Source organism: Taeniopygia guttata, chromosome 2, assembly GCF_048771995.1.
Source record: "Taeniopygia guttata chromosome 2, bTaeGut7.mat, whole genome shotgun sequence".
Classification (NCBI taxonomy): Eukaryota; Metazoa; Chordata; class Aves; order Passeriformes; family Estrildidae; genus Taeniopygia; species Taeniopygia guttata.
The window spans coordinates 123,170,700-123,195,533 of NC_133026.1; the positions used below are offsets into that span (position 1 = coordinate 123,170,700).

The 24,834-nt window shown below is 42.4% G+C and overlaps 1 protein-coding gene across 8 annotated transcripts in view; it reads right to left on the reverse strand.

Annotated features, from left to right (window-relative positions):
* TPD52 (tumor protein D52) overlaps positions 1-24,834 on the reverse strand; it is a 121,411-nt gene that overhangs the window by 93,016 nt on the left and 3,561 nt on the right. For 3 of the 8 annotated variants that reach the window (XM_032747005.3, XM_032747003.3, XM_032747002.3), the window contains exon 2: positions 231-346. In XM_032747005.3, the coding sequence (XP_032602896.1) occupies positions 231-346 (116 nt within the window). Of the gene's footprint in view, positions 1-230; positions 347-5,363; positions 6,022-8,094; positions 8,126-24,834 lie in introns of those variants that run through there. The other 5 variants (XM_032747007.3, XM_032746999.3, XM_032747000.3 and 2 more) reach the window with 5 other exon arrangements.

Below are 24,834 nucleotides of genomic sequence, written 5' to 3' on the forward strand. Positions count from 1 at the left end.
CTTAGGTTAGAATCTGTACATTCAGCACTTCCAGCTTAATTCCCCATCACTAGATCTGGCTGTTCTTTTCTCCTTGACACCCTTCCTTCTTATCTGTGCAATACACAGAAGTGCCAACTTTAGACACTCACAGAATAACTGTGCAAAGTATTAACTGTACGTTCAAAGATAACATTATCCAAGATTTTCATTATCAAAACAAGTTTAAGAGCTATTTGCAAAAGAATTACCTTGGCAAGCTCTTTTCTTAGCTCATCCCGTTCTTCTTCTGAGAGTGTTTCTGCCATACTGACTGTAGCAGCAGCATCCTCTCCAACCTCAGGTATAGAGTCACTCCTCAGCAGCCCTTGAGATGAATAAAGCATTAAAAGTCAGATTATCACAAGTCTGCCAAACAGCAGCTAACATTAGCACAGCTTTTTTGTGCCAGTGCACAAAAAAGACTGATGAGAGGACACCAAAGTCATGCTCCCCAAATACCAAAGGCATTTTATATTTCATGCTATCAAGCTGTATTAAAGCTCAATATAATGGCAACTACTGCTATAATAGGAGACTGGAAACCTGTTGAGAAGAACAGATCCCACTACTCTGCAAGGGAAACCAAGACACAGAATGCTATGTCCCAATCAGTCTTGCCTACACAACCCTGCCCAGGAGTCTGTGCACACTCTGATCTCTCATTCATCTGGCACAGAAACTCTGGAAGTGCTGGAGATGCTCAAGGCCAATGCAGAGGCTCCCTCCATTACTACTCTCTACATCAGATTTTAAAGTGTCCATTCTGAGCACACCGGGTGCAGCCACAAGCAAGGTTAAAATCAGTGAAGAAAACTACTGCACTGCAAGTATGAAATCTGTACCCTGCTTGACCTCTCTGTCCCTAGTAACTGGGACCACAGTGCCTAGAAGATTGCAGATATCATGGAACTGGAACTAAGCAAGTAAGCTGCTGGCTTACACCTGGACCTTAAGACAGATGGGAAGCCCAGAGACAGAGCTCAGGAACAAGAGGCTGTTGCTTCAAAACAGGGGAGTAGTGAGAAGGGACTGATAAGAATGTGCATCCACTCAAACTGCTGCTTCTTCCTCTTCCAAACCCAGAAACCAAAACTCTGCCAAATTCCTATATAAACCACAAACATCCCCATGGTCTTCCTCAACTACTGCTTTCACAGCTTCAGGGCAAAGAAGGAGGATGATATTATTTGTATTATTACGATGCAATAACTTTAATGATTCAGTTTTTTATTCCTTAGCACGTGCAGTAAGACCATTTTAAACACCTTTTATGCAATAAAATTTCCAGCAAAAGATTTTCCATTTTGAGTCTTTGCAGCTGATACTTAAACATAAAGTTTGGCAAAATCAAGGAATTCTGTTCTAATTGCAGAGAGACTAATTTGCAGGGAGACTGCATGCTGGAGTGATTGTGGATTCCCAGAAGTAATTCTCTATTCAAGACATAAAACAGACTTACAAATAATAATAAAAAAAAAGAAGGCAAATAAAAATCTTAGAATACAAGAGGAAAGAGATCAGGATTGTCTGTTAATAAGGAGTGAGGAAGAGCGTGTGTATGTATACATATATACATGTGTGTGTGTGTGTGTGTGTGTATGTACATAAATATATCATTCATCTAAGTTGAAGATGCATTAAGTAACATTTCCTATTAATTACTATAGAAATTAACCATCTAACCAATAAAATTATATTCTCATTTCAGAAGCTTCTGGTGGCACTCCATACTATCCTTTGGGAATGAAAAACTCATTAATCACCACTGTGATTTTGCTGTGAGGTTTCATATCAAACAGCTACATCACAATCAACTGAAAAATCAAGGGGAAAAAAGATTCTATGAGTCCGTAATTAGTTGTATGCATTCTATGAAGCATGCTCCTAGCAGCTGTCAAGCTGAAAAAAGAAGAAACCTTTTTCTTGGATCAAATTACTGAACTAAGGTAAAAGTCAATTTCACAAATTCTTTCCAAAATGGTGTGTTGTCTGCCCATATCTGTGTCCAGAAGACTTGTCCTCTAGAAGCACACTACTACATGGATAGGACTTTTGTGAATGCTGTTACTACTAAGTGCGCTGAGAAGGAAGCCTACAGGAAGAATATTAAACCTAATTCTGCATTTATTCATGAGATCTGTGCCATGAGATGTGTCTTCTACACAAACATAATGTAGAGGTCCTGTGGGTTTCCCAATACACTAATTTCTGTCAAAAATCTAGGGCAGTAAGAACTTCAAAGTCTAATGCCCAAAACAAAGCATAGCACTATGGTACCCAAAACAAAGGATTATGTCTCACAATCAGATAACTTTTGTTTTTTGCATAAACATATTTCCTTATCAGTTAAGAATGCCACACCTTTTTGTTAAATTGCTGTTTAACCTATTCATTACATAAACCTACCCTGAAGGAAAACAATTTGAACCATGTTTCTCCTCCACGCCCTACACCCCCTCAGTATGTTCTACTGTGACTCCTGACCTTGCTCTCACCTGCAGCCCTTCGGGGACCACTTGCCTGCCATCACAAAGCCACTTCAGAAAGTTTGCAAGTACCAAAATCACCCTGACTCCAAGAACATTAGCACAACCAGCTAAAAGTCTGTTCAATCTGATTATGAGGAGTCATCTGGATTAAATCACCAAAAATAGATCAAGTGAATCCACCAGGAAGAAAACATGCCAGATTGTCTCCTGCAGCAACAGCTTCCATTTGGGGAATGTAGCTTCTCTTCTGAAAACTCATTTTAAGACTGTTCTGCTTCTTGCTTACCAAATAGAATTTAAGGCACAATGCTAAGAAGCAAGGGAATGATCTCTCTTCCCCTTCACATTCCTGGAGTTTTTAGGGAAACAGGAAATCACTGCTATTCAGAGTCCTCCATACCTGACCCTGCACAACTGACTATGCCTTCCTCTTCTTGCCTTCTGAGCCCCTCCCATTTATTACTTTTTTGAGCTCCACATGAAGTATACTAACATCTTCCCATCAATCTTCATTCTGGCACCTCCGCTCTCTCTCTGTCACTGCTCACCCCTCTGTTCCCTTTGCTCCCATTCCTCAGTTCAATACCTGCAGGACACAGGGATCATCCATTCTATGGGCAATGCTGCACTGGGCCATCTGACCAAGAAGCAGTTTCCTACATAGCTAAAAACCCACAGACCTCCACAATGGTGTGGCTACAATCCAAATGTATCCCATAAAGTAGGGCTGACAGCCAGTAAGATCCTGGCTTTGAAAAAACTTCATAAGGAAACGTGCACAGCCCACCTTAGATCTTTCTATGGGGCATGGGGCAAAAACCCAGGAAATCAGCAATCAGCCAACAGATGGAAACGCTTTGGCTCAAACTACTACTAGGAGAGCATTTCTCACTTGTGATCTTTTTTTTCCAACAGAACTGTTGCTATTATTCTTTTATATTGCTAAGTAAAATTCTTATTACGGCTTTCAACTTGTTACATTTCATTATGTTAGTTCTCTTGCATCATTAGATTGTGAAGGACTTAAAATTCAGTCATTTGGTTTTCTGTTATAACCAAGTTTAACCAAACATTTCATGTCTCTCAAACAGAATAAAAAATATGTTTGGGGGGAAAAAATTTTAAAGACTTAGATAGTATTGAGAAAACATATCTAGCTATAAGGTCAGTTTTTAGGTCTTTATTTCCAAGATTAACATATTTTCCCAGCAGTTTATTAGATCTACTTAAATGAACCAAATAAAGACACGAGCAAGTTAGTTGATTAGGACTCCATGGACCACATTCAGGGAAATGGCATTTAAGTCCCTATTATTCTGCCAGGGTAGGCAAAGCATTAGAGTAATTCAATTAACACTCAGTTTTTCTGATTTGTGGTTTGCTTTGGCCAGTTTCAACCCAAGTTCATGCTCCATTTTGACCAGAAGTCCCCACCTCCCCAGCCTGAATTCAGAGATCAGCAGCAAACAGGAGCCATTTTAAGAAGTACTTTTCATTTTGGATGAGCAGCCTCAGGGTGGGGGTGGGTTAACCTCCAGAAAGCTTTTTTTCACACCAACATGTTCTGCATGCGACACTCAGAATGAGCATTGTGATTATCACTATACAGTTCGCAAAGCTAAAGAAAAAAGGTGCTTGTTATAGTTCAGGAGAACAAGCTGGTTTTGCAAAGATATAAAACCACTCTAACACTTGAGTAACATACAGTACTACAGAGCATATTTACTATGCAGTATATAAGAAAAATCAAATTTAAGTGCTTCCCATTTATCTCAGTGAAAAAGCCAAAGTGAGACATATTTCTTCAACCTGGGGGAGAAAATTCTTGGGATTCTCCCAAATGCTAAATAGATATTCATTCAAAGTGAATGAAAAATAAAATAAAATAAAATAAAGCCCGGAAAAGGCTGGTGGTAATGGTGATGCATCATCACCTGACACGGAGAGTTGCTTCCCCTCTCCTTTAGAAGAGCTGAGAGATGAAGAAATTGCAGAAGTGAATGCTGACCACTGTTTCCCAGTAGCCCCTGGCTCATCAAGTTCACCGAGAGGGTTGTTATAGTTCACACAGAGGTTCCCCATGGGATGCATGTTTCTTTAAAATTTTGAGTAACAAGCCCATTAAAATAAAATTAACACCTGTGTAACTTTGTTTTGCCACACCTGAAGTAGGTCTAAGCTTTCTATATTTAAAATTATTTTAGAAGATTACATCTGGAAGCAAGGAGTAAAAAGGAATGACGACAGAAAACCAGACTAGATGTGTTAGAAGGCACAGCTATAGGTGTTCTGTACAACAGGCTACCAGCAAGAAACTCATTGGGTTAAGCACTAAATGGATGTCACTGCAGCACAGCACAAGGCAGTCCCAGTGCAGCTCGTATCTGCAGCTGGAAGGTTTGTAGCATTTTAAATGCCAGGTGGAATGGAGTAAAGGTTTTAGAGATATTTTTTTTTAATCAGTGAGATTTTCAGTATTAAGGCAAAAGCAGATTTTAGACTATCCAGAGCTCTGAAGTCCTACTAAAAATGCAATTTTTACCTCCTCCCCCCAAAAAATCTAATAGTCAAACTGTAGGCAAGTTATTCCAATCTTGCACAAGTTTTGTTCCTAATTGTTTTTGCCTCTTCATTTTCCCTCAAACTGCCTTTCTGCTGAATAAATAACAAATAATGCAAAGCTGGTAAATGTATAACACATGAGATATTATCTACATGACACACTGAAGCTAACACACTACCAGAATTAACAGGAGGCTAACTTTTATAGATTTTTAATTTGAGAAGTTTTACAGGTATTAATTGCTAAGCATTTCATGTAGAGATTTTAAGGAAGGAAGAGAAGAAAGTTACCAGACTTTGCCAGTGTAGGTGATCCAGGTGGAGAAAGGTTTATGCCAGGCGACAAGTAAAGATAATTTCTGTTCACTCCAGCATTGAAATCGAAGGGTGATTTGTAATCCTCATACAGATCCATGCCAGACAGTTCAGCACGCGCAGCCATCCTCTTCTTCCACTGAAGCATTCATCTTCGCCTTCTGGGGTGACCCAGACAGCAGGATTCAGAAACCCTCCATTTCTCCACATGACACTCACTGTGCCTCCTCGGAGAATTCAGCTCTGCTACATATGATAGAGCTGTCTAGCAAGTGATTTCTTAGCCATCCTGTAGCTGCTGCTGTTTACATGGCACAAAGTTAAGTTCCTGTAAATTTCTAACTGAGGCTGGACTTAAACAGACCACTCCTTTAACAAACATTCACAGTGCACCACTCATGGCTTCTGGAAGAGCCTTGGTCCTCTGCAGAACTGCATCAACTATGTTCAATCGTTTAAATAAAAAAAGGTCAGCTGACTGCTGCTACACCAGGATATCCTTAATCTTCTAGGACACAAAAGGATTACCAGCCATAATCTATCCTATATACCATCTGTGTTGGACTTTTTCCTCTGATTAATGGAAAATTCTGTGTGCATAGCTATTTCTCCAGCTGTTTGCATCAGTGTAATAACCACCAGTGAGAACTCAGTCTCTGCTGCCCAGGTATCACACCATAGTGTAAATTCAGAATATGAGAGAGCAGCACTCCTCTCTGAAGGCTGGGCTATAAACACCTCCTAGGTTTATTGATGGACATTCTAATGTGCATTATGATTTTTGCTCATGAGGCTAAACATATCTGGGTCTGAGAGAGTTTTGTTTGGGGGAGGGGGTTGTTAAACATTTATGAAGTATATCCTTGGTGCTTCAACCAGCATTGCTTAGAACAGCCAGTAACAGCAGTAATGCATCGCCTGAAATATATTTATGTTTTGACACATATACCATAAAGAAAGATCAACTTACATAAGCCACCTGACTTCATGCCAGGCCTTTAAGGTTCAACTCTGGGAAACAGAAATGCTTCTTACCTAAAAGAGGCACTCAGCACATTTTTGCAGCACTTCACTACATTGTTTTATTTTTATTTCAAGGTCAGCTTCTTTCACTGAAAACACAAGGTTACTAGCAATGTAGATCATCTTTAGAGCTGAGCAACAATTTCCTCCCAAACCCCACACCTTCACCTGGGATTCTCACTGCATCCTGCACACAGAGGAGCATAATCAAATGCAAGTTAATCTTTTCCTGCACAGTAAGGACAGAGCTGATTAGGCACTACTGATTAGGCATTATTCCAGAGAAGTGAAGGAGCCGTGCAGCATTCCGAAGTCAAGTCCAAGCAAAATAATTCCTGGGCATGTGAGAAGAAAGCACACCCCTTCTGGAATTTTAACTTCCCATTTCCACTGCAGTCAGTCAGTTGCCACAGGAACAGACCTTCCAGCTAATTAAAAAGCAGATCCTTTAGGCTAAAGACCTACATTCACTTCTGGTGAAGAGTACCTGCAGGCTCATAACAATGAGAGTGCTGGAGCCTGAAATACAGGTCTCTGCTATTTTCCAATCCCACTGAAAAGAAGAAAATAGAACGCCTCCTTGCATTTCTGACACATAGCTGTGACATCTGCCAGAAATACTGCAAAGTTCACCTGGCAAAGGTCACAGCTTTGGTCACATATTGTGGTTAAAGCATCCAGAGGCAGCAGAAAACTGCAACACAACTATGGTAATAATATACTCTATTAACCAAGTTTGTTAATATGAACAGCTACAGATTGTTCTTCGCAGCTTTCCCTTGTATAACTCAGCAGTCAGGGGCTGCCTTCTGTGCAAAAGGCTCAGGCAGTAGTTGTGCTAACTGGGTAAGGCAAAATGACAAATTATCAGATGTGGCACACAAAGAGCTGGGTGTTTTCTACCATCACTCTCCCAACACAGAGAGAGAGAAGGGGAGGCTACACCCTAGAACTTTTTCCTCACCCTAGATAATCATTCACTTTAACAATGGTCAGTGCTAGCTGGCTACAACTGCAAGTAGCTGTTATAGGAAAAAGAACCCCTTATGAAAATCTGTCGATCCCTGCTAACAATCAAGAATACCATTTCCTAGGCATTTCCTGGAGCAAACATTACATTCCTGTTTTTACAGGAAATTCCCTACAATCAGATTTACCCATTACCAAACATTCAAAAAAAAAAAATCTGGTACTCTTCCTGTATCTCTGTAGTGCACAAGTTTGTTTCATGTCCCTAGAGATATCTGGATTGCCAGTCTCAACCACTGACTTGGCCTGCCACCCCTACTGATAGAAATCTGTATGGGCCAAACTCTTCAACACCTCTTCAGTGTAGTCAGAGACACATACAGGACATGGCACACTGCTGGAACATACATTTGGCTTACAGGGAAGATTTGCTGAATTACAAATCTGAGCTACCACCTGAGAGGCTGAATTGTGCTTTTGCTCCTCCTTATGCATAGCTTAAGCACAAGTCCAGAAGTCACCCAAGACAATCTCTAGTTTTTAGAAATATTACAGATATATTACTGTTCTAAGGTCATTGCCAAGAGAGGGACACCATGCAAGTGCTCCTTACTTCAAGTTCCTCTCTTTGCTCAATTATAGTGGCCAGACAGATGGGTTGCTACAGCACCTACCAAACACATCACCTAAACACATGAGCCTCCTGCTCTCTTACCTTCTGGACTTTACAGAGTGTTGCTCCTCACTTTTCTCAGGTACAAATCCCACCTGCTAATGAAGGAAGCTGCTTTGTTGAATAAGTGTCTTCCTCATCACTTAGGGAAATTTGATGGTCTTCAAACTGAAGTCAATCTCTCTGTAGAGAGAAAGAACTGCAGCCCACCCTTCCAAATCTCCTGTACAACAACTTCTAGGCTGTCATTCCTAACTCATCCACTTCAGGGAAGACAATCTCCACTTTTAAGAGATCCCCTGCCAGCCATAACAATCATTTTATCTGCTTCTTCCCCAAAGTTCCTTAGCACATCCAGGGATCCAGGGCAGAGCAAGGCAGCACTCCCCCACACTGCCTAAAGGCAGTCTAAAGAAGATAGGTTCTGCTCGCTGTGGTGCATTTAGAGGAGGAATGAATCTCTCTCCAAGAGATTTTCAAATTCAAGTGATGACCTAAGGAAACAAACCAGGATGGGGATAACAAACAGCAGCTGCACAGATCCAAAAATCAAGGTTTTTCTCTGCACTGTGAAGCTTTCTGACCAGTTTAGCAGCTCTTACAGTCGCAGCAATCAAGATTTCTGTACACTATGAAAACAGGCACATTATGAGGCCTTTCTAAAGGGCCCTCTCATGACCAAAACATCCTCTGGATGGGCTTCCTCTCCTTCACAATAATTCAGAGCACTTGCAGCTGGCTGGAGGTGGAACTGAGGTTGTAGAGCCATACCTTAATAGATGGATGCTGCCTTCCCAGGGCAAAACACACACATTTCAGAGCTGAAGCATACATTTAGGCTTCTGTTACATGGCTCAGAGTAATTAACCGTGCATCCTCAAGTATCTCTGTTCTTTGCCCTGCATTGCAAATTCAGTTTTACTGTATACCTTGGTTGTTACTGCAGATACCACCTGCAAGGTCTTGATACCTGCAAAGATCTTGAAGTCTAAGGAAGGAGCTGTTCCAGAATGAAGTAGCAATTGTTTTTCACTTACTATGCAAGGGATTAAAACCGAGGATTTTGCCGTTCCAGAACAAACATTCATTTGCCCTTAACACCTCAGGATAACTTAGAGGTTAGTACTTAAGTCATCCTTGGCATTTTAGAAGCTGGTGTCTGAGAGACTGGCACAAAGGTAGATACCTTCTGTCAAGGATGCTTGAACCAATCACTGACAAGTTCAACTGAATGTCACAAGTGCCTCAGAAAGGCTTGGCAAGCCTCAGCAAAGCATTACCATCACAATTCCTACCACTAACTATGTTGTAATCTCCTCTGTTAAGGTTACAGAGTGTACTTAAAGCTTTCCCAGGTAACTATGTAGCATTAACAATCAGTAAAGACTTGTGCACCACAGCTCATACTTCTGGCAAGGCTATCATGACTCCAGCACTTATCAAGCAAGCAAAAGAAAATAAGGGAAAATGATAGGAAGACTTTGTTGACAAAGAGGGGGAAGAGGGGCAAGAAGCGCTTGCTCTTTGTGGGCATAGCAAAAAGATTCAGTCTCTTATTTCAAGGTTGCCTGTGGAGATTCAATTGATTTCTCAGCCTATACTTGGTCTGAATTTCAACTTCTGCAGTCTGCTAAGAGACAAGATTGGTAAGAGGCCTTCCAGTAAGTGTGTCTGGGGCCAAGATTTCCAGCCAGGTGGTGTTCCACCACCCCCATCTTTCCCGAGTAGATCCCAATCAGGCAGCAACAGTCAGGTTCCTCTCCCCACTCCAACAGTTTTAGATGGCATAAGCCATTTTAAGAGCCATAAAGCTACTTAAGCATCTTAAACCAATCTAGATTCTGTAGCATCAATTTGATCTTCAAAGTCTTACCAGTTTACTGACAAGTAAAGCCTTTCCACACCCGATCTGAGACCTTAAAACTGCATTAAGAGAAAAAGATGCTGTGAAGCAAGAGGACAGAAATCCAAAGACTAAACAAGCCTGAAATTTGTATATTAGTGCTCCTATTTCCACATTGTGCTCTCTCCCCTTCTTTTAACAGCACACACTTCTTTCAGTCCCCTGAGATTTGTGCTTAACATGAATGGAGCTGCACAGCTACAGCAATTCCTGAACAGTACCAGCACAGGCTTCTGCAGCCCCGTTAGTAATGCTCAGCAGAATGTGGCTGAAGGGGTTAAGCATCTGCTGCCTTCTAGCAGGGCACAACTCAACATCATATTAATCTCAGTACTTCAGCCTCCTTCACATGCTTTCTCTGGACAAACTCTGCCTGATACAACTACATCATTCAGTACAGTTCTTTGTACAGAAAATATCTTCTCCAGTACTTTCTCTAGCCTAAGTGCTGCCTTCACTTACTCTTATTAAAACAAACAAAAAACCCAAAGAAAAAACCACCATAAATAACCACCACCTCTTCAAAGATGTATCTCCCTGGAACACAAACATTTCCAAATGTTACAGGTAGGGATCAGGGGATTGCCCGTATTGCTCTTCTCTTAAACCAAAGTCTCAGCCCACACAATTTCAGACAGCTGACGCACGTCTTGGAGAAGTCAGCAGCTCTCATCTCTCCTCTCAATCCAATTATAAACTCAGACTAATTTCCTGAGCTCTTGTGAGGGAGTAGATCCACGCTCCAGCATGTTCTGTGACTAGACAAGCTGACACTACAGTAAAATACTTAACCCATTCATGTCAGGCAATATTCTCTATATTTGCACATATTCTCTACTACCTTGCAAGTGTTTCAGCATTTAAAAGATTAGGCAGAAATCCCAGATTTATAACAAAGTTATGTGTCTCAAACAGTGCTCCAACAGTAACAGGTGAAAAGCTTTCCGATCTATGAAAAAGAACCACCAGGTCAAACACAAAGTACCACACCAAAACCAGTGATTAGAGTTTGCACTGACTTGGGAGAAGTCAGATCAAGCCCTGCAAACACAGAGGAACACTTCCAAGTGAGATTAACAGAGTTAAAACACTGTTTGGTAGATTTTAGAGGAATGTATTTAGTTATTTCACTTCAGCCACTTATCCCAATTATGCTGCCATTCTCTATAGACTCCCATCCCTCAGGCAAGAGACTGACCCTGTCAAAAATGTAAAGAAACAGTGCTGAGCTCCAGCTAGATGATAGCTGGAAAAGATTAGGAACACTGCAATGCAGAAATGGGATTGTCTCAAGCAAAGTTTCAGTAAGTAATCTTGCAATCTAATTTAAAATTTTATTTGAGTGACTCTGGAGTGACTCTCAGCCTCCCTCAGAAGACAAGACTGCTTTTCTGCACTCTTAAAGCAAACTTTCCTCTTTTAACACAGCATCCCAGAGCCTCCATTTCTCAAAAGCAGCTCCAGAAAAGTCCACCATCATGACCCTTTGTTACCAGGTCCCACCATGAAATCGACACTGAGGTTTTAAGAACAAAGCAAATTCAATTACACATTAAGCTGAATTACATATTGTGATATATAAAATTAAAAACACCAAAAAAGCCCCCCCTGTAATCTTAGCAGTACCTTAATAATACCAATAAAATCTTCATTGATTGTGGTACTCAGTAGCTCCCACCATGTAATCACCAAGTTGATGTCTGGATTTGATGTAGCACAGAAATTCAATCATTTACTATCAAGGGCAAAAGTACTGAAGCAACCAAGCAGCACACAATTTGATGCAAGCAACAAGGGTTTAGGGTAAGTACTTCACAAAATCCATTCTTCAAGATATTCAAAAGGCATCTGGACATGATCATCAAGGTGGGCATGGATATCAAGGAGCAGTAGTCTTTAATATCTTTATTGATGACACAGATAGTGGCAAGAACTGCACATTCAGCAAGTTTGTAGATGATACAAAGCTGCACTGTGCGGGTGACAGAACAGAAGGACAAGGTGCCATCCAGAAGAACCTGGATAAACTCATCAAGTCCAACAGGTCCAAGTGCAAGGCGCTGCACCTGAGTCAGGACATCCCAGATACGAGTACAGGATGGGAGAAGTCCTTGAGAGCAGCCCTGCAAAGAAGGACTTGGGTGGATAAAAAGCCGGACATGAGCCACCAGTGTGTGCTTACAGCCCAGACAGCGAAACACATCCTGGGCTGCACTGAAAGCAGAGTGACCAGCACGTCAAAGGAGGTGAGTCTCCACCTCTACACTGCCCTTGAGAGACACCAAGTAAAGCACAGCATCCAGCTCTGAAGTTCTCAGCAAAGAAGGGCATTGACCTGCTAGAGCTGACCCAGAGAAAGGTCACAAAGATGATCTCTCTATAAGAGACCCTACAAAGACAGGCTGAGGAGGTTGGGGTTGTTCAGCATAAAGAGGACTCCAGGGAGGCCTCATTGCAGCCTTCCAGTATCTAAGGAGGACTTGTGAAAGAGGAAGAACAACTTTTTACTTTGTAGGTAGATAGTGACAGGACAAGGGGGAACAGTTTCAAACTAAAAGAGGAGAAATTTACATTAGACATTAGTAAGAAATTATTTTCTCAGAGGATTTTTTCAGTCAGACACTGGAACAGGTTGCCCAGAAGTGGCAGATACCCCATCCCTGGAAGTGTTCAAGGCCAGGTTAGATGGGTCCTGAGCTACCTGATCTAGTTAGTGGGTGGCATCCCTGCCCATGCCTGGGGGCTGAACTGATGAGCGCTAAGCTCCCTTCCAACTCAAACCATTCTGTGATATGGTCCTGGGCAACCAGCTCCAGGTGCCCCTGCCCTAACAGAGGGGTTTATGGGTATCCTCAGTTCAGGCTAGAGCCTGCTTAGAAACTCTCCTTTCTCTCTGACTGAACTGAGAATGCCCACAGGGGTTGAGCCTCGAGAGGTCCTTCCCACCTTAACTATCCTGTGATTAACCCAATGGCTGTAATAGGTCACGGGCTGCTCCCCCAGGTTCTCCAAGGATCCTCCAGGGACCTCTCTTCTTCAGGAACAAAAGGAGTCCTGGCACCCTGCCTTTGGGGAGGTCTGTGGCTCACCCTTCATCTTGTGAAGTAGATTTACAAATACCTACCTGCTGACAGAATAAAGTACCATTTTCTCCCACACTTTCTAAACTGAGATATGGACAGAGACTTCATGGGAGACTTTTCAAATCTGCTCATCTACCTAGTGCATAGGAGTATTATTATGTCTGACAAGCAAAGCAAAAGCATTTGCAGCAGTAGAGACTATGCTGGTTTCTGTTACCAGGCTGCAGGAAAAAGGTAGCTGACAAATTCTGGGAGGGGAAAAACATCTCCTGTATTTTCATAAAAGGGACAGGCTTACACTTTGCTCACTAAATGAATGAGCAAGCAACTTTTTGGGCCTAACATGTGACTCCAGACACAGAAGAAGCTCTTGGCAAGTAAAAAAGCCATCTACTTCCCCCGACACCCCCTTCTCCGGAGGGAAGTGAATGTATGCCTCTTCAGCAGGAAGAGTTCACTCTTGTACAGAAAGAAAAAGTTGCAGTAGACAATTAAACTACTGGTGTCACCGAGCTAAAGCTGCCTTTCAGCACGAGCCTCTCCTCCTTTTACCCTTTATCAATTGCACAGAACCCAAGGAAACTAGGCTCAAGTTAAGTCTTTGAATTCCCTTCTCAGACTCCTCAATTTTTCATCCACTCCAGTTCAGTTTCCTTTACTCTTCCAGTAACTCTTTCTACTGCATGCTCTCAGGTTCCCCTAGCGAAGTTCCTCAGCCCAGAAAAAAGCAGATACAAAAACTTCCAAACACATGTCAGTTCATCTAGAAATGTCAGCTTGCCCTTCAGAAGCACTGGGAGAGTCACTTCTGTGCTCAGGACACAGTAATTTTTAGCACAACCACACAAATCTCCCCAAAATAGTCAGAGCACAGTAATCTCCACATGAGCTTCCGCAAAGGATGCACACATAACACCAAAAGGAGTTATTTTTCAAAAGGAGACATTTTCTAGAAGTACTGCTAATTTTACCACACAAAAGTTACTGGTTACATGGTTAAGGTGCACTCCTGCTGTACCCTGGCACTTTATTCTGCTATCCAGGATTAAGATCAGCTTTTTGCTTAGCAATAATGACAAACCACCAGATTTTTTCCCTTCTCAGGACTTGACTAAGTAAGTTTACGATTTTGACTTGTACTGTCAAACAAGTATAATTACATAAAACTTAAAGTACAACTTCTCAAAGGCAAGCAACTGCAAGTAGCAAGATGTATAGAAATCCTATTAACATTTCTGCTCTTGGCTTATCTGAGAGCATAGTATGAAATATCTGTAAAACTGCCCAGTCAGCAGCAAAGTGCACTAGTACAATAAATTCACAGACATATACGGCAAAGAAATGTTTCAGGTCATAGGAACCTGCTCTTGATCCCCCTTCTTCAACCAGTCAATTCACATCTTTAGACCAGTAATGGGTTTTGCTGCAAATCCTTCAGAGAACCAGCCGGTTCAAGAGGTACCTAAAAGCTGACAATAGACACTGAGCCACTTACAGCTTTTCCAAGCAGATAAGCCCATAATGAAGACAAGCTCTTATTTTTCATCTACATTTCTCACACTGCAGAGTTTCAGTGCACCCTCCTAAACGTAAGAAACTAAGACCTAACAGAGCAGTGCTAATGGCACACCACCAGGTTGCTGGTATAAAGTACTTGTGCAGCAGCACAAGAATAAGTTGTGAAAACCCAGAATAAGTTTGTTTTCCCTGCAGCATCAAAGAAGACACATTAGCTATTCCTTTATAGTCCAGCACTTTACCAGTCACCCATTCAACTGTGCAGTACTTGAAGTGTCCTGTTCCAGATGGAGTGTGGCTGCTGCTTGCCCATACTGCTAAATTCCACATCTAGCCGGGAGGCACCAATTCCTACAGTGCTTCCAAACAGATTTGGATCAATAGCTATCACTACTTAAAGGACCTTGGCCACATCCTGCCAGGCCTGCAAATTGGACAAATTCAGGATGTGAGCTTCTGCACTGCTCTTAATCTCATTTAACAGATAAGAAGGAGAATCCTGCAACTGTGCATGCAGCAACCAGCAGCAATTCATTAACAAACCAACTACACTGACCAGTTTGTTTTTTTTCCTAATATAATGCAGATAATGCATCTACCTTTAGATTATTATAACCACTGAAGCTGCCATTACATTAATAAGTACTCTGAGATTTTATCCGATTGATATGTCCTTGACTGACTTTTAGTGCTGCTTGAGCTGACTAAATCCTGTTAGGAGACATTTGCCCCTACTCCAAGTCATACTAGGACAGTAAATTAAATGAAACCGTTAGCCTAGAGACATACTGCTGTCACACAAATCAACAGACAGTCATAAAACACTAATCACTCCAAAAGCTGAAGGTGGCAAAGATAAGGATCAAGCAAGTTTGTTCAGTGATGATTCCACAAAAAGATATAAAGCTTTAAAGGACATTCAGGTCCTAGAAGACTCGAGCATACCTGCTTTCATCAGATCAGACTTTGGACATGAGATGCTACTTTTTGCTGCTGGGTGATATTACAGGCAACCTCTATCTCCTTTTTAACAACCTACACAGCTTTAGATCATGAAAGTAGTAATCTTTTAAGAGCTCCAAGCAATATTAATATATTCATGCACCATCTAGTTGTGTTCCAGTCTATTCCATACAAAGGGAAGTTTTTCTAAATATCAGCATGCTTACATAAGCATCCAGGCTCCTCATTTATATTTCACAGCAAAATAAGTAGAATTAGTTTAACTATTCATTTTACTGAAATATATTATACTGGACCAAACTGTGTGCATTAGATAGGTCTTTCCAAAGTCAGTCAGGTATTTTTCCTGATTCTGGTGCAGTAGATGTGATGAAAACTACAGGGGCAGGTGCAGGTTTAAAGAACCAAAGTTTGAAGGATATTGAGCTTCATCTCTAAAAGCAGACAGGAAATGAAAGAAAGGAAGGGGAGGGGGTGACTGGGTTTGTTTTTTTTTTAAGTTTTATGTGGGTTTGGTTGGTTGTGGGTTTTTTATGTTGGGATCTGTGGTTGGGGTTTTTTTTTGGTAAAGAAAGCAGCCTCCACTGATTTCAGTGACCAGCTGCTCCAGAATTGCACTGTCCCACAAGCTGCCTCTTCCCAATATTTGACCTGAAACAACACATCAGTGCAAACTCCAAGAATAAAGCTTTACACTGCAATGTGAAATCTAAGTTTAGCATCACTCCCTATTGCACAAGCTAATCTACCACACAGCTCATTTCACAACTGTAAATGTCAAACAAAAAAATACATGTATTCATAGCCATTCTGAGTGCTGGTCATGCCCTAGTTTAATGGCTTCATTGTGTTTAACAGATTAGTCTGGTAAACTTTTCAAATTTTATGGTTAAGGACTGCTCTAGCTGGTACCCAGGTTATTGTTACATCAGATTTGGCACATCACAGCTTGGTCATCAGCACAAAAAACCACTCAGAATAACTCAGAGCTTAAACATCTATGAATAATGCAATCCACAATTTTTCATTCTGGTAAAAACTTGACCACGATATTGAAGAGGTGGAAGTTGAAACACTGCCTTGCATACTGCTAGTCCTCAGCTGTCAATCAACAAGTGTTTGTCATTACTGCCCTGTAGCAGGGAGCTGTGATACAGCATTATTACTAAGAAGCCACCACATCCCTCAGAAATGCTGCTGGCACCACCTTGCATGAAGGGGAAACAAGGCCTCTACAGTAATATTACCTTGGAACAGGAAGACTGGAGAAGTTATTTTACTTGCTCTATCCTTAATTCATCAGTTTTCCCTTCTAAAAATATTAAAAAGTCTTCTCAGCTCCTCTTGACAAAACACAAAGTTGCTTTGAGTTCTGTGTCCCTCTTCTCACATTTTCACTTTCTCAAACGCTGCTTTTGAATAGGAAAATACTCTTCATTGGGGATGGGAGGGAAGTACATTTCAGGGATTCACCAAGGTGAATTGGTCTTGAATTGTAAATAAGAAACAAAAGCATACTAAATAAAGACTTCACGTATCAGTGTGCTAACACAGAATGAAAGTGTGTACATTCACTCCAGTAAAGCTCTCCCTTTTTTATTTATCCCAAAAACATTCCCCCACCACAGAGGAAGTACTCAGCAAGTCACTCTGCTGATTCCATTGACACTCAAGTTGTTTTCCTTCTTATACAATCTCCAAAAATCTGTCATGCCAAAAAACCTGCACAGTGACAGGCACAGAAACCAGTCGAAACCACTCAGCTTCAAAGCAGTGACTCCAACAGGTTTCACTTGGTACTGTTCAGTAATGTGCAGAAACAAATTAGCCCTGCTCACTGCTGCTCATAAACCATAGTACTCACAATTCACACATAAAGGCAGCAAAGCAGGATGCCTCAAATACCCTTTAAGGGTGGTCTATGTTTCCCAGCTAAAGATTTGGTCAGTATCTCTGTTTTACCACAGAATGGTTTGGGTTGGAAGGGAGCTCCATTTCCCCTGCTAGGGACACATTAAACTAGATCAGGTTGCTCAGAGCCCCATCCAATGTTTCCAAATGTCCAGTGGACCACTAAAAACCTCCAATGTTTAGAGGAATCAAGCATCCACCACCTCTCTGGGCAACCTGTTCCAGTGTTTCACCACCCTCATAATAAAAAAATTCTCTTTTTCTAGTCTGAAGGTACTGTCCTTCAGTTTAAAACCACTATCCCTTGTCCTGTCACAACAGGTGCTGCTAAAAAGTCTGTCACCATCTTTCTCATAAGCCCCCTTTATCTACTGAAAGGCTGCAGTAAGATTTCCTTGGAACCTTCTTTTCTCCACACTGAACAAGCTCATTTCTCTCAGCCTTTCCTCATATAATAGGTGTTCCATCCCTCCCATTATTTTTAGGGCCCTCCTTTGAACCTGCCTCAACAGGTCCAAGAGGTCCTGTTCTAGAGGCTACAGAACTGGATACAATACACCAGGTGGGTTCCCATGGGATCCAAGAAGAGGGGCAGAATCACCTCCCTTGACCAGCTGGCCACTGCTGCTTTTGATAAGGCCCAGGATGTGTAATGGTATTCTGGGCTGCAAGTGCACACCATTGACTCATGACCAGCTTTTCATACACCAGCACCAGCCTAAGGCACTCTCTGCAGGGTTGCTCTCAATCCCTTCAATCCCCAGCCTGTACTGATATACTGCAGGTTGCCTTAATCCAGAATAATTTACAGGAACAAATTACACACTTAAGAGTGTGAACAACTTGTAGCTCAGAAGTTGGTGTTTGAAGCAATGCATTCAGAGAGGGGTGCATCAGGCAGAAGGCTCACCCTACAATTGCAGCTGTGCTATGAAAGCATCAACCACCTTCCCTGCAGGACTGCTGGACTGTTAAAACCAAGTCCTCAAAACCACATTTGAACCTGAAGGATCCCCATACATACACCAGCAAAACCATGAAACTCCTGCTTCTTTACAGAAGTGCTCTGTATTGTCCAACCAACCCAATCAGTGGGTAGTCAGTGCAGCCCAGCACACAGAGGCCATGTCCTGCAATACATGAAGCACCTCTCTGGCCCTTGTTACATGCCTGATGAGCTGCTTGGTTTTTCCTCCTTTGATATTAAACAGAATTTAACAAGTTTATATTGAATGTCAGCACTGCTGGAAATGAATAATCAAGAATGTATTTGCAGTAGACTGATTTCTTTGGGAAAAGTCCACTGTTGAAGACACCACAGTCCAAAACCAAATTCTTCCCTCTATACCAATCAGAGATTCCTCCAGAAAAAACAAAACAAAACAAAAACAAATAAGTTAACTGAGTATTTAAAGATTAAACTGAAGGGCAGGAAAGCAAAATTTGTTTGCATCTAAAAATCAAGGCTATATTCAAAAAGAGACATTCAGTCACTTCATTTCACTTTTCCCAAGAAGCATACTACTACCTGCTCAGTGTCCACACTAGTTCTGCTACATCAAGTGTTAACAAGATCAATACATAAACCTCAAGTAGCAGTTCACAAAGTACAGACAGGTGTCTCTGTTGTACCCCATCATTTACTAGAAGTGCACTAAGAAATTCAAATGTATTTGAGGAAGGCTAGTGTTTAAGACTGATTGCTATAAACAGTTTTTTAAATGGTAGCAGCAACTGTTTATTCCTTCATCAGGGTTTTCAGGCAAGGCGGTTTAGAGTGGGTATCTAAAACACATCTTTACTGCAGTTAACAACTGCTTTATTGGAGAAAATAACAGTAATGTTTCAGAGTCTTCCCCTCCTTCCAAATTACTGCACTAAAATCATATGACAGTAGCAGCCAGCTAGAAGTGCAGTAGAGTGTTTAAACTACATAAACAACAACTTCCATGACTCACACGATCCCCCCAAAAAGCTTGGGGCTGAGGTCCCCACACACCCTGAACCAGGAGCTGGTAGAAAAAGATACTGTGCAAGGATCCAACCGTGGCCCAAGCCCTGAAAGAAGCAGGAAACCAGACCCACAGTGTGCTCAGTCTTGCTCAACAAGAAGATCAGGGATGAACACCTGCTTGGCAAACAGCAGCACAGCACCAGTTTGCAATTTCAGACAACACCAAGTTGGGGTTGCGACCTTCTTCAGATGTCCAGACAATTCTCTTTGGGGTCCTCTGCAGGAACTTCTCTCCCCTGTTCCTTCAATGTCTCCAGAGGTGGTGACAGACCATATGGCAATGCTCTGAACACAGCAGGTGGACCCATCCATGACATTCTTGGGATACCAGAGCTGCACAGCACCTATAGAGTCTGCCCAGGCAACAGACAAAAAGGCTTGTCACAACTCAGAGCACAAGAAGGTAAAACATACCTGCTATGCAGGCACCAAGCAGTCTTAAGAGAAAGACAAGAAGTCATTTCAGATCTTTCCCTTTACTCAAGAATAAACTCCTTGTAAAAAAAAAAAAAAAAAAAAGCAGTTTTGGAACACAACATTTGCAAGTAGCTTGCTGAGGAGACGAAACAGAGCATGAATGGTGCTTTTAAGAGCTCATAGCTCAAAGCAAAGCACATTGCAGTAAAACAGCCTGTTTTCCTCCTGCCAAGACAGTGACATCTGGCAAGAGGAAAGTCAATATTTAAATCAGGCTCCATTCCCACCCTATGCCTAGGCTGGTACTACTTCTGATGCTCCTCATCCCTGAATGCACGTCAGCTGCTCAGCAAAGCCTCTTCAGGGACTGCCTGGCGCAGATTTTTTTGGTGCTATGGAAACGGCCTGCACAGCAGCGTGTGCTCTGCTCATGCACACCAAGGCCTGTGTGCGTGCAGGCACAGAACTAACCTCTGCCAGCAGTAATCAAAGCAACTCTGAGCAGTCAGCAGGTTAAAAACTGTGACTGATCTGGGGCCTTTCTGCTCTGCCTTCACTCTGCTTTTCAAGACTCCTCAGATGTAGACAAAACACTTTTAAGATGTGCTGAAGGGATTTCTCTTCTGCATAACAGTCAAAATCAGACACTAGAGAGACAGGTGCACTCTGGCCAGTGGGAGCTGTGCCCATTTCATAACCCCGACCCTTCTTTTCAGTAGGAAGTACTGGTTCCTACTTAAAGAACAGCTTCTTTAAAGGTGCTTATAGGCAAGTCCTTGTACAGCCCCGCTCCTGGGAACCTGTGTGAGGTAGAGCAAAGGACACATCAGGAGTCTGATGTACTCCTGCAGGGACTACAGGGTATCAGAAGATGTGAGTTCATGGCCTTCTTCAAAGGCAGCCTGTCCTGGCAGCAGCTGCAAATGTCCACTACAATATGTTACTCCCAGAGACTGGATTGCTGTAGAACAACGCAATGAACATCAGACAGAGATGACTAGAGTAGAAGCACAAGGGGAGTTTCTTTCAAATTCTGCTATCCTGATCAAATTAATCAAGACTTTCTAATGTCATGATGTGATATACATTTAGGCAGAGCACAGACATGAGTAAGATCACTTCTTGCTCATCTTGGAATCCCTGATAGTAGTTTAATTAAAATACTTTAGGCAAAAATTAAACAATGCAAAACAGACACAAGCAACATCCCCAGGGCTCATAACTGAAATACACAGTTTTGCCAGGCTAAGGAGTAGTTAAAAACATTACTTAGCTTTGTTTTCAACCTTTTTGATTTTTTTCTCATGAACCAACATCACTGCCATACATGGAGTCTAATCCTAGAAAAGCACACGAGGAGCACCTGTCCAACTCCAGCCCAGGCGCCTCCCTTGGCACATCTTTTCATCCTGGGGGTTAGGGGGTTCTGATGAAGCACCACTTCCCTCTAGCTGCTAGACAAGGGAAAGCTAAACAGGAAAAATACCTGTTCTTCTGCCTCTGCTTGCCTAACCCACCACCCCCAGCAAGCTGCAGGTGCTCCCCAGCCTCTTTGTTACCCCACAGTACAACACAGGCATTGCTAGTGACAGGACATAAGCTTTGAGCCAAGCTTGCAAGGCCCCAGGACTAGAGACTTGTCAGGCTTGCTCTGTCTCTACCCTTCTTAATTTGCCTAAGGGCTCGTTTTACTTGGTGTTCTCAGAGTAAAGACATAGAATGTGAGACTATAGGCATGCTACAAGTAAGGGAGCACGGGGTTGACAATGGAGATCCCATGGCTGTAAGAAAGTCATCGGTCACCAGTGGAGATGTGCAGCTGGACAAAACTATTCTAGAGATAACAGAGAACAAAGGAATAATATTTAGCATATATAAAAGGCACTTTATGTAATAGATTTGATGAAACACAGAGCTTGCAAAGCCATGAAACAAACAGCAGATGTGTAAAAAACAAACATAACAGAAGGATTCCAGTGGATCCTACTGTGAGGAAGAAACCACCACCATTCTAGTCCTCCCAGAAAAGGAGTCACAATATGACAACTTGCCACCACAAAATGATACTACCACCCTCAGAAGCCAGGGGAAGGATGAGTAAACCACGAAGAAAAAGGTGCAGAAGCTAAGTTTGTACATTAACTTTATTATTACTAAGACTTAATGTGCATAATAGTCTTTTTCTAAACTAATTATTGAATTAGACTGCTAAAATTTCAATCACACTAGCAATAAACAGATTTTCTTTACATGTACACATACAAAGTGTGCTTTTCTTTATCTATGAAGTTTTTAGGCACAGTACACATTTGTTGCTCTGCTGGGAGGCTACAAGCAGGAGAGGGGTGATTCAGAACCTGCCACTCCAAACCACATGTGTCACAGCATGTTTCTACAGACCTCAGTTCTGCAGAAAAGGGAGCATTCCAGGCTTGCCCAAGGCAGCATTTGCTGGGCCACTCCACTGTCAGTCAGCATCCAAGGACACTTATTGCTCTGTTCTCACACTCTGGAATAGAGAAGTCAGCTTGCAAAACAGGAAAACTGCCTCTTTCAGTGACAGCAGTCACACCACAGCAGTGCTGGTTTCTCTCTAGATAGCACCAAACCACCCCTTTCTGCTCACAAGCAACAGCACAATGAGCATTTTTTCACACACCAGCATTTGCTGCGCTGCTCCCCCTACTCCACCCAGGGACAAGTGGCTGCAGACTCCTACAGCTGTACTTGTACTTGCACTAGCAGAAAATCCATACAGCCATCTATACCTCTGCCAGAAATAAGTGTTTGCATATCAGGATAGCAGGGCAAGGATACACCAGACCAGTTAACATGACTCATGGTATAATTCTGCCAAACAGCCAAAGCCAACACACAGCTATATATTCTTTCACTTCTGCTCCCTTAACCAGAGGCAGAGGAAAAGGAGGAAGACAGGAGGAAGACAGTGTCACTCCTTCCTGGCAGGAGTGACACTGAACCTTCAGGAGAGATCCAGATTAGAAAGTTATGGGTATCTGGTCTGTTACTGAAGCCCTTTTCAAAAGGGAAGGCTTCCAATAGAAAGTCTGTCCTCCAATACAAGGTCTTGCAGTGAAGGTTCCCAATCACTCTGGCAAACACACCCAAACATGAACAATCCTGAAGACACTCTGCACCTTTAAAAGAAAAGAAAGCTAAGCTGTGCCTCTGGAGACTTAAATTGAAGCTGATACAGAGTGACTGTGTTGGCTGAACGAGAGCATTTCAATTTAGTGCTTAATCTCACTTAATGCTTGCTTTCCCTTTCAGTCACCCTTTGTTTGACATTTTTCTGCTTACTCACTGCAGGATATTAAAAGAACAAGGGTAAACACCTCCCTTCCTCCATACAGGAAATCTCAAATCAGAAATGCCCATATTACAAAGACTCCAGTGGAGGAAACAGCAGGGTCATCCTTCTCCTACCTGGAGGACAGCATCTCGTAAAAGCATAAAAACCCCACACCCATCAGGTATCTGCTGCACAGGGCTCAGCAAACGACACTGTTGCTCTCTCCTATTAAATTAAGCAGGAGTTTGGATTATTTTATTTTGAAAATTGGTCAAAAAACATTGGCTTTCAAGAACACTCCCTGCACTGTATCCTGTTACCATAGAAACATCACTTTTTGAAGAGATATAGCACATATCCTCCGTTACCTGCATCAATGTCCAGCACCCTCAGGAATCAGCAATCCACAAACAGCTCACTGATTTTACATGGTGAATCTAGTCCCTTGTTTTCCTGCAAGTTTTCTGTACTGGCTGAGGGACTTCCTGCCAAAAAACTGCCAGGACAGTTAAAAAAGCAAACAGTTGTGAAGAAACAGGACCAAGCCTTTGCAGCCTTTACAACACTCAGGTCAGCCAAAGCAGATTTTGGGATGTCCTCACCCAGCAGGGTCACTGCATGGCAGAAAGCATCAGAAGCCCCAACATCCACTTGCTTTATTACCCAGTTCCTCCTGGGACTATACTGACATCTGGCTCACAAAGCAGAAGTTGTCGGTCAAAGGCTGCTGTATTCATCAGCTTTAGAAGACAAGGGGAAAGAACGTACATACAAGATAGACAGGAGCATGAATAAAGGTATGAATTACATAAAATTAATAAGATAACATTCCCAAGGCAGAGTAGTGCAGTATGTGGTTACTCAGAGCCTCTGGAGATGGAAGGGGCTGTGCTCTGCAGCCTCCAAGCATAGCTCATAGCAGCTGAACAGCACTCGTGCCTGGGCCAGGAAAGGTGCTAACATATGGCAGCCAACTTTCAGCCATGAAAACCAGCTGTTCCCACTTTACTCACAAAGCAACCAGATCAAGCAGAGCAAGGCACTTCTTCAGCCTGCACCAGCACATTCTTAAACCAAAGCCAAGTTGCAGTGCTTTATTCTAGGCCAGAAGCGTCAGCCTGAGCCTCCAAGGCCTCCCATTATTTTGGTGGGCATTTGCAGTGGGAGAAAGGGGGAACTCGTGGGCTACCTCAAAGTGTGGGAAACTGGAATAAAAAGGAATTGCATCAGGTTCATGTCAGATTTTAAAAGCCCTGAGCTGTTACAGCTTGGCCTCTTGGAGGATCAAAGGACACAGATTCTTAGCTAAGCTTTCCCTGCACTAAAAGGTCTGAGAGTAGACCTTACTCTGCCAGAGCGAAGGACTGTATTGACTGCCTGGGACAGTGTTCCTTGTAGGGAACAGAGAAAAGGATCCATGCACACCACAAGCAACAGAGTCTTTCCACAGTTGGAGCACTGGGCTGGCCCCCTTCTCCATATCCCACTGAAGTGGGTGTGAGTATGAATGAAGAGTTCAAGTTACCCCCCAATGCACAAGCATTGCAGAAGGCAGGAACAGCTGACACTGCTCCAGCCTCCAGCTGCCCACCCAACAGCTGTGCATCACCTGCTCCAGTGTCCCTCCAACACAGCACAGTGATCTCCCATATTTCTGTAC